Here is a 10,000-nt window from a genome sequence, read left to right as displayed (position 1 = left end):
TGCTTTTATTCTGAAATGTGCCAGCCCAGGACTCTTATTTTGAAATGAGTCACTGTGAGGCTGACGTCGCCATAGTTAGCGTGAGGTTGAGGGGGTTGACGATGTTGCCATAGTTACCGTGAGGTTGAGGGGGTTGACGATGTTGCCATAGTTACCGTGAGGTTGAGGGGGTTGACGATGTTGCCATAGTTACCGTGAGGTTGAGGGGGTTGACGATGTTGCCGGGCGGAGCACAGCGAGCGTCTGAGGTGCCCGTCACCTGGATCTCTGACAGGTACAGCAGCCACTTCCCATTGGACGCCTCCATCGGGCAATCAAACCCCAGCTGCAGGTTGCCGAGGCGACCCAGTGGCTTCCCGCTGATGTGCACCTATCAGAACAGGGCGCCGGTTAACACCTGGTCTGAGCACGCCACGTTAGCTCCTCCCTGCTCTGGTTAGCTCCTCCCCGCTCTGGTTAGCTCCTCCCTGCTCTGGTTAGCTCCTCCCCGCTCTGGTTAGCTCCTCCCCGCTCTGGTTAGCTCCTCCCCGCTCTGGTTAGCTCCTTCCCGCTCTCGTTAGCTCCTCACTGCTCTCGTTAGCTCCTCACTGCTCTCGTTAGCTCCTCCCTGCTCTCGTTAGCTCCTCCCTGCTCTCGTTAGCTCCTCCCTGCTCTTGTTAGCTCCTCCCTGACACAAACCTGGAACGTGAGGAGCAGCAAACTTCCAGCGTCCTCCGTGTTCTTCATGGCGGACTCACCGATCACATGACCACCGAAGGAGGCGGGGCCTGGAGGATCCTTCCTGTCAGGACACAATGAACCAATCAGAGAGCGGAGGTGGTCGGGTCAGAGGTCAGAGGTCAGAGGTCGGCGTGGGCTCGTGTGTGCGTGTGTGTGTGTGTGTGTGTGTGTGTGTGTGTGTGTGTGTGTGTTACTCACAGAGAGAGAGACGAGTGCAGGGAATACTGCACCAGCATGGAGACGGAGACAGGAAGCAGGTCTGACTGTTCACTGAGCCTGAAGACACACACACACACACACACACACATACAGGGACACACACACACACACACACACACACACACACACACACATACAGGGACACACACACACACACACACACACACACACACACACACACACACACACACACACAAGACACCACTCAGCACCTGTGTGTGTCCCTGTGTGTCTGTCTCTGTGTGTGTGTTTGTGTCGTACGTGGACAGCTGCAGCACACTCTGGATCTCTCTGGTGTGTGTGTGTGTGTGTCTCTGTGTGTGTGTCCCTGTGTGTGTGTGTGTGTGTGTGTGTGTGTGTGTGTGTGTGTGTGTGTGTGTGTGTCTCTCTGTGTGTGTGTGTGTGTGTGTGTGTGTGTGTGTGTGTGTCCCTGTGTGTGTGTGTGTGTGTGTGTGTGTGTGTGTGTGTGTGTGTGTGTGTGTGTCCCTGTGTGTGTGTGTGTGTGTGTGTGTGTGTGTGTGTGTCTCTGTGTGTGTGTGTGTGTGTGTGTGTGTGTGTGTGTGTGTGTCTCTGTGTGTGTGTGTGTGTGTGTGTGTCCCTGTGTGTGTGTGTGTGTGTGTGTGTGTGTGTGTGTGTGTGTGTGTGTGTGTGTGTGTGTGTGTGTGTGTGTGTGTGTGTGTGTGTGTCTCTGTGTGTGTGTGTGTGTGTGTGTGTCCCTGTGTGTGTGTGTGTGTGTGTGTGTGTGTGTGTGTGTGTGTGTGTGTGTGTGTGTGTGTGTGTCGTACGTGGACAGCTGCAGCACACTCTGGATCTCTCTGGTGTCCAAACTGATGTGAGGCTGGAACAGAATGAGCAGCTGCACCTGGAGGAGGAAGGAGCAGACTCAGGATCAGAGGAGCGGGGGACAGAGGGGGGGACAGGGCAGGGACAGACCGGCAGGGGGGTCCTGGACCTGCTGGCTGCTTCTGAACGGGTTCCCCAGCTCACAGAGGAGGACAGCGTCCACCACGGAGCACGCCACCGCCTGGACCAGCCCCTGAAACACAAACACACACAGGGCTGACTGTAGGGGGCAGCTGAGGCACGTCAAGACCCTCAGGGTGGTCTCAGGTCCTCTAGAGTGGTCTCAGGTCCTTTAGGGTGGTCTCAGGTCCTCTAGGGTGGTCTCAGGTCCTTTAGGGTGGTCTCAGGTCCTTTAGGGTGGTCTCAGGACCTTTAGAGTGGTCTCAGGACCTTTAGGGTGGTCTCAGGACCTTTAGAGTGGTCTCAGGACCTTTAGAGTGGTCTCAGGTCCTCTAGAGTGGTCTCAGGTCCTTTACAGTGGTCTCAGGTCCTCTAGAGTGGTCTCAGGTCCTTTAGGGTGGTCTCAGGTCCTCTAGGGTGGTCTCAGGTCCTTTAGGGTAGTCTCAGGTCCTTTAGGGTGGTCTCAGGTCCTTTAGGGTGGTCTCAGGTCCTTTAGGGTGGTCTCAGGACCTTTAGAGTGGTCTCAGGACCTTTAGGGTGGTCTCAGGACCTTTAGAGTGGTCTCAGGACCTTTAGGGTGGTCTCAGGTCCTTTAGGGTAGTCTCAGGTCTTTTAGGGTGGTCTCAGGTCCTTTAGGGTGGTCTCAGGTCCTTTAGGGTGGTCTCAGGTCCTCTAGGGTAGTCTCAGGTCCTCTAGGGTGGTCTCAGGTCCTTTAGGGTAGTCTCAGGTCCTTTAGGGTGGTCTCAGGACCTTTAGAGTGGTCTCAGGACCTTTAGGGTGGTCTCAGGACCTTTAGGGTGGTCTCAGGTCCTTTAGGGTGGTCTCAGGACCTTTAGAGTGGTCTCAGGACCTTTAGGGTGGTCTCAGGACCTTTAGGGTGGTCTCAGGTCCTTTAGGGTAGTCTCAGGTCTTTTAGGGTGGTCTCAGGTCCTTTAGGGTGGTCTCAGGTCCTTTAGGGTGGTCTCAGGTCCTTTAGGGTGGTCTCAGGTCCTCTAGGGTGGTCTCAGGTCCTTTAGGGTGGTCTCAGGTCCTTTAGGGTGGTCTCAGGTCCTCTAGGGTAGTCTCAGGTCCTTTAGGGTGGTCTCAGGTCCTTTAGGGTAGTCTCAGGTCCTTTAGGGTGGTCTCAGGTCCTCTAGGGTAGTCTCAGGTCCTTTAGGGTGGTCTCAGGTCTTTTAGGGTGGTCTCAGGTCCTTTAGGGTGGTCTCAGGACCTTTAGGGTGGTCTCAGGTCCTTTAGAGTGGTCTCAGGTCCTTTAGAGTGGTCTCAGGTCCTTTAGAGTGGTCTCAGGTCCTTTAGGGTAGTCTCAGGTCCTTTAGGGTAGTCTCAGGTCCTTTAGGGTGGTCTCAGGACCTTTAGGGTAGTCTCAGGTCCTTTAGGGTGGTCTCAGGTCCTTTAGGGTGGTCTCAGGTCCTTTAGGGTGGTCTCAGGTCCTTTAGGGTGGTCTCAGGACCTTTAGGGTAGTCTCAGGTCCTTTAGGGTGGTCTCAGGTCCTTTAGGGTAGTCTCAGGTCCTTTAGGGTAGTCTCAGGTCCTTTAGGGTGGTCTCAGGTCTTTTAGGGTGGTCTCAGGTCCTTTAGGGTGGTCTCAGGTCCTTTAGGGTGGTCTCAGGTCCTTTAGGGTGGTCTCAGGTCCTTTAGGGTGGTCTCAGGTCCTTTAGGGTAGTCTCAGGTCCTTTAGGGTAGTCTCAGGTCCTTTAGAGTGGTCTCAGGTCCTTTAGGGTAGTCTCAGGACCTTTAGGGTGGTCTCAGGTCCTTTAGGGTGGTCTCAGGTCCTTTAGGGTAGTCTCAGGACCTTTAGGGTGGTCTCAGGTCCTTTAGGGTAGTCTCAGGACCTTTAGGGTGGTCTCAGGTCCTTTAGGGTAGTCTCAGGTCCTTTAGGGTGGTCTCAGGTCCTTTAGGGTGGTCTCAGGACCTTTAGGGTGGTCTCAGGTCCTTTAGGGTGGTCTCAGGTCCTTTAGAGTAGTCTCAGGTCCTTTAGGGTGGTCTCAGGTCCTTTAGGGTAGTCTCAGGACCTTTAGGGTGGTCTCAGGTCCTTTAGGGTGGTCTCAGGTCTTTTAGGGTGGTCTCAGGTCCTTTAGGGTAGTCTCAGGTCCTTTAGGGTAGTCTCAGGTCCTTTAGGGTGGTCTCAGGTCCTTTAGAGTGGTCTCAGGACCTTTAGGGTGGTCTCAGGACCTTTAGGGTGGTCTCAGGACCTTTAGGGTGGTCTCAGGTCCTTTAGAGTGGTCTCAGGTCCTTTAGGGTGGTCTCAGGACCTTTAGGGTAGTCTCAGGTCCTTTAGGGTGGTCTCAGGTCCTTTAGGGTGGTCTCAGGTCCTTTAGGGTGGTCTCAGGACCTTTAGAGTAGTCTCAGGTCCTTTAGGGTGGTCTCAGGACCTTTAGGGTGGTCTCAGGTCCTTTAGAGTGGTCTCAGGTCCTTTAGGGTGGTCTCAGGTCCTTTAGGGTGGTCTCAGGACCTTTAGGGTGGTCTCAGGTCCTTTAGAGTGGTCTCAGGTCCTTTAGGGTGGTCTCAGGACCTTTAGGGTAGTCTCAGGTCCTTTAGGGTGGTCTCAGGTCCTTTAGGGTGGTCTCAGGACCTTTAGGGTAGTCTCAGGTCCTTTAGGGTGGTCTCAGGACCTTTAGAGTGGTCTCAGGTCCTCTAGAGTGGTCTCAGGTCCTTTAGGGTGGTCTCAGGTCCTTTAGAGTGGTCTCAGGACCTTTAGAGTGGTCTCAGGTCCTTTAGAGTGGTCTCAGGTCCTTTAGGGTGGTCTCAGGACCTTTAGGGTAGTCTCAGGTCCTTTAGGGTGGTCTCAGGTCCTTTAGGGTGGTCTCAGGACCTTTAGGGTAGTCTCAGGTCCTTTAGAGTGGTCTCAGGTCCTTTAGAGTGGTCTCAGGTCCTTTAGGGTGGTCTCAGGTCCTTTAGAGTGGTCTCAGGTCCTTTAGAGTGGTCTCAGGTCCTTTAGAGTGGTCTCAGGTCCTTTAGGGTGGTCTCAGGTCCTTTAGAGTGGTCTCAGGTCCTTTAGGGTGGTCTCAGGACCTTTAGGGTAGTCTCAGGTCCTTTAGGGTGGTCTCAGGTCCTTTAGGGTGGTCTCAGGTCCTTTAGGGTGGTCTCAGGACCTTTAGAGTAGTCTCAGGTCCTTTAGGGTGGTCTCAGGACCTTTAGGGTGGTCTCAGGTCCTTTAGAGTGGTCTCAGGTCCTTTAGGGTGGTCTCAGGTCCTTTAGGGTGGTCTCAGGACCTTTAGGGTGGTCTCAGGTCCTTTAGAGTGGTCTCAGGTCCTTTAGGGTGGTCTCAGGACCTTTAGGGTAGTCTCAGGTCCTTTAGGGTGGTCTCAGGTCCTTTAGGGTGGTCTCAGGACCTTTAGGGTAGTCTCAGGTCCTTTAGGGTGGTCTCAGGACCTTTAGAGTGGTCTCAGGTCCTCTAGAGTGGTCTCAGGTCCTTTAGGGTGGTCTCAGGTCCTTTAGAGTGGTCTCAGGACCTTTAGAGTGGTCTCAGGTCCTTTAGAGTGGTCTCAGGTCCTTTAGGGTGGTCTCAGGACCTTTAGGGTAGTCTCAGGTCCTTTAGGGTGGTCTCAGGTCCTTTAGGGTGGTCTCAGGACCTTTAGGGTAGTCTCAGGTCCTTTAGAGTGGTCTCAGGTCCTTTAGAGTGGTCTCAGGTCCTTTAGGGTGGTCTCAGGTCCTTTAGAGTGGTCTCAGGTCCTTTAGAGTGGTCTCAGGTCCTTTAGAGTGGTCTCAGGTCCTTTAGGGTGGTCTCAGGTCCTCTAGGAGCTTCCGTACCTTTGTCCGAACTCCAGCGTATGTGAGTGACGGAGGGATGCTAATGTTCAGGACAGCGTTGTGAGCGTCCTCCGCTGGTTGCCCCGGTGACGCTGGTCGCCCCGGTGACGCTGGTTGCCCCGGTGACGCTGGTCGCCCCGGTGACGCTGCGTTGCTCACGGTAACCTCCAGAAACAACCTGTTGACGCTGTCGTCGTAGAACAGCACCTGACGGTTCTTCTGCCTGGAGACAAGAACACAGCGTTCACACCGGGACCGCCACGTTCAGAGGTCCACACCGGGACCGCCACGTTCAGGGGTCCACACTGGGACCGCCACGTTCAGAGGTCCACACCGGGACCGCCACGTTCAGAGGTCCACACCGGGACCGCCACGTTCAGAGGTCCACACCGGGACCGCCACGTTCAGAGGTCCACACCGGGACCGCCACGTTCAGAGGTCCACACCGGGACCGCCACGTTCAGAGGTCCACACCGGGACCGCCACGTTCAGAGGTCCACACTGGGACCGCCACGTTCAGAGGTCCACACCGGGACCGCCACGTTCAGAGGTCCACACCGGGACCGCCACGTTCAGGGGTCCACACCGGGACCGCCACGTTCAGAGGTCCACACTGGGACCGCCACGTTCAGAGGTCCACACCGGGACCGCCACGTTCAGAGGTCCACACTGGGACCGCCACGTTCAGAGGTCCACACCGGGACCGCCACGTTCAGAGGTCCACACCGGGACCGCCACGTTCAGGGGTCCACACCGGGACCGCCACGTTCAGAGGTCCACACTGGGACCGCCACGTTCAGAGGTCCCCACCGGGACCGCCACGTTCAGAGGTCCACACCGGGACCGCCACGTTCAGAGGTCCACACCGGGACCGCCACGTTCAGAGGTCCACACCGGGACCCTGTGACTCCTGCAGGACGGGTTGCTCACCTGGTGAAGGGGTTCTGGTTCTCATCGGTGAACCGGGCCGTCATCTGCAGGTTACTTTGGCAGCGGTTGTCAGAACCGCACGCCTTCAGGATGTGGATCTGACAGACGAAGAAACAAACATTCAAACTCACGCTCTCTTGAGTTCTGACCCGTGTTCTGGGTTCTTCAGAGTTCCCCTGTGGGTTCTGTGTGTTTCTGACCTTTGACCTCGGTTCTGATTGGTTCTGTGATGGGTTCTAGTGCAGGTTCAGATGTGTCTTGTGAATTCTGACCTGGGCTCTGACCTGGGTTAAGACCTGGGTTCTGACCTGGGTTCTGACCTGGGTTCTGCTGGGTTCTGACCTGGGTTCTGACCTGGGTTCTGCTGGGCTCTGACCTGGGCTCTGACCTGGGTTCTGCTGGGCTCTGACCTGGGTTCTGACCTGGGTTCTTCTGGGTTGTGACCTGGGTTGTGACCTGGGTTCTGCTGGGCTCTGACCTAGGTTCTGCTGGGTTCTGACCTGGGTTCTGCTGGGCTCTGACCTGGGTTCTGACCTGGGTTCTGCTGGGTTCTGACCTGGGTTCTGCTGGGTTCTGACCTGGGTTCTGACCTGGGTTCTGCTGGGTTCTGACCTGGGTTCTGCTGGGCTCTGACCTGGGTTCTGACCTGGGTTCTTCTGGGCTCTGACCTGGGCTCTGACCTGGGTTCTGCTGGGCTCTGACCTGGGTTCTGACCTGGGTTCTTCTGGGCTCTGACCTGGGTTCTGACCTGGGTGCTTCTGGGTTCTGACCTGGGCTCTGACCTGGGTTCTGACCTGGGTTCTGACCTGGGTTCTGACCTGGGTTCTGCTGGGTTCTGACCTGGGCTCTGACCTGGGTTCTTCTGGGCTCTGACCTGGGTTCTTCTGGGCTCTGACCTGGGTTCTGACCTGGGTTCTGACCTGGGTTCTGACGGGTTGTGACCTGGGTTCTGACCTGGGTGCTTCTGGGTTCTGCTGGGTTCTGACCTGGGTTGTGACCTGGGTTCTGCTGGGTTGTGACCTGGGCTCTGCTGGGTTCTGACCTGGGTTGTGACCTGGGTTGTGACCTGGGTTCTGCTGGGCTCTGACCTGGGTTCTGACCTGGGTCCTGCTGGGTTCTGACCTGGGTTCTGACGGGCCGGGGGGTCTGGCTCAGCACGGGGAGGCGCCTCAGGTCCTGCACGGCGTTCCTTTTCTTGGGGAGTTTCGTGTTCAGAGAAACATTCAGGGAGAACACGAGAGGTTCCACTTTGTCTCGGACCGGATTCTGTAGAACAAACAGAACCGAACAGAACCTCAACGACACTTTCACAGGAGGGGGGGGGGGGGGGGGTCAAACATGTGGTCCAGCTCATCCCTGCAGGACTCCAGAGTGTCCCTGAACGCACCAGGGACGAGCTGACGGACGAGCTGACGGACGAGCTGAAGGACGAGCTGACGGACGAGCTGACGGACGAGCTGACGGACGAGCTGACGGACAGACGAGCTGACGGACGAGCTGACGGACGTGCTGACGGACGGACGAGCTGACGGACGAGCTGACGGACGAGCTGACGGACGGACGAGCTGACGGACGAGCTGACGGACGAGCTGACGGACGAGCTGACGGACGAGCTGACGGACAGACGAGCTGACGGACAGACTGACGGACAGACTGACGGACGAGCTGACGGACGAGCTGAAGGACGAGCTGACGGACAGACGAGCTGACGGACAGACTGACGGACGAGCTGAAGGACGAGCTGACGGACGAGCTGACGGACAGACGAGCTGACGGACGAGCTGACGGACGAGCTGACGGACGAGCTGACGGACGAGCTGACGGACGAGCTGACGGACGAGCTGACGGACGAGCTGACGGACGAGCTGACGGACACGCTGACGGACGAGCTGACGGACAGACTGACGGACGAGCTGACGGACGAGCTGACGGACGAGCTGACGGACGTGCTGACGGACGAGCTGACGGACGTGCTGACGGACGTGCTGACGGACAGACGAGCTGACGGACGAGCTGACGGACAATCTGACGGACAGACTGACGGACGCGCTGACGGACGAGCTGACGGACGAGCTGACTGACGAGCTGACGGACAGACTGACGGACAGACTGACGGACGAGCTGACGGACGAGCTGACGGACACACTGACCTTGCTGCTGTCTGCAGACGCTCGGTGGATCCACTGAGCAGCAGGAGGTGAATTCAACAGTTACTGTGTGGCTGAGACCACCATGGCTGCACCTGATTGGACCAAAGGTGACCACCGTGGCTGCTCCTGATTGGACCAAAGGTGACCACCGTGGCTGCTCCTGATTGGACCAGAGGTGTCGACCATGGCTGCACCTGATTGGACCAGAGGTGACCACCATGGCTGCTCCTGATTGGACCAAAGGTGACCACCGTGGCTGCTCCTGATTGGACCAGAGGTGTCGACCATGGCTGCACCTGATTGGACCAAAGGTGACCACCATGGCTGCTCCTGATTGGACCAGAGGTGACCACCATGGCTGCTCCTGATTGGACCAGAGGTGACCACCATGGATGCACCTGATTGGACCAGAGGTGACCACCATGGCTGCTCCTGATTGGACCAAAGGTGACCACCATGGCTGCACCTGATTGGACCAGAGGTGACCACCATGGCTGCTCCTGATTGGACCAAAGGTGACCACCATGGCTGCACCTGATTGGACCAGAGGTGACCACCATGGCTGCTCCTGATTGGACCAAAGGTGACCACCATGGCTGCACCTGATTGGACCAGAGGTGACCACCATGGCTGCTCCTGATTGGACCAGAGGTGACCACCATGGCTGCACCTGATTGGACCAGAGGTGACCACCATGGCTGCTCCTGATTGGACCAGAGGTGACCACCATGGCTGCACCTGATTGGACCAAAGGTGACCACCATGGCTGCACCTGATTGGACCAAAGGTGTCCACCATGGCTGCACCTGATTGGACCAGAGGTGACCACCATGGCTGCTCCTGATTGGACCAGAGGTGACCACCATGGCTGCACCTGATTGGACCAGAGGTGACCACCATGGCTGCACCTGATTGGACCAGAGGTGACCACCGTGGCTGCTCCTCTCGGCTAACGCTAGCTCGCCGTGGCGTGGGTCTCACCTGCAGTCCCACTCTCAGGGTGTCACAGCGTTTCCTCGGCATCGACAGGCGACCGGAGAACACGCTCTGCCCGTTGTCCTGGAAACGGAGGCGGGGTTTGAGGCTGGTGATGTCAGCGGCAACAGTGAAGAGGACGGCTGAGACACAGAGAGACGGAGCGTTACAGGTGTGTGTGTGTGTGTGTGTGTGTGTGTGTGTGTGTGTGTCTGTCTGTCTGTGTGTGTGTGTGTGTGTGCTAACAGCAGCTAACAGCAGCTAACAGAAGCTAACAGAAGCTAACAGCAGCTAA

General features: G+C 57.0%; 1 protein-coding gene across 1 annotated transcript in view; it reads right to left on the bottom strand.

The window, feature by feature from the left end:
• Positions 1–10,000, bottom strand: part of LOC310959377 (integrin alpha-3-like) — a gene marked incomplete at its 5' end in the record, with an annotated part of 30,402 nt that overhangs the window by 7,097 nt on the left and 13,305 nt on the right. The window contains 9 exon segments of the mRNA XM_083930701.1: positions 194–370; positions 679–781; positions 919–996; positions 1,725–1,801; positions 1,892–1,975; positions 5,651–5,873; positions 6,581–6,678; positions 7,703–7,846; positions 9,712–9,848. Coding sequence (XP_083786827.1) covers positions 194–370; positions 679–781; positions 919–996; positions 1,725–1,801; positions 1,892–1,975; positions 5,651–5,873; positions 6,581–6,678; positions 7,703–7,846; positions 9,712–9,848 — 1,121 coding nt within the window.

This window comes from Echiichthys vipera (genome assembly GCF_963691815.1).
Source record: "Echiichthys vipera genome assembly, chromosome: 17".
NCBI lineage: Eukaryota > Metazoa > Chordata > Actinopteri > Perciformes > Trachinidae > Echiichthys > Echiichthys vipera.
Note: the sequence above shows the minus strand (reverse complement) of the source record. Positions and strands in the feature narration are given on the sequence as shown.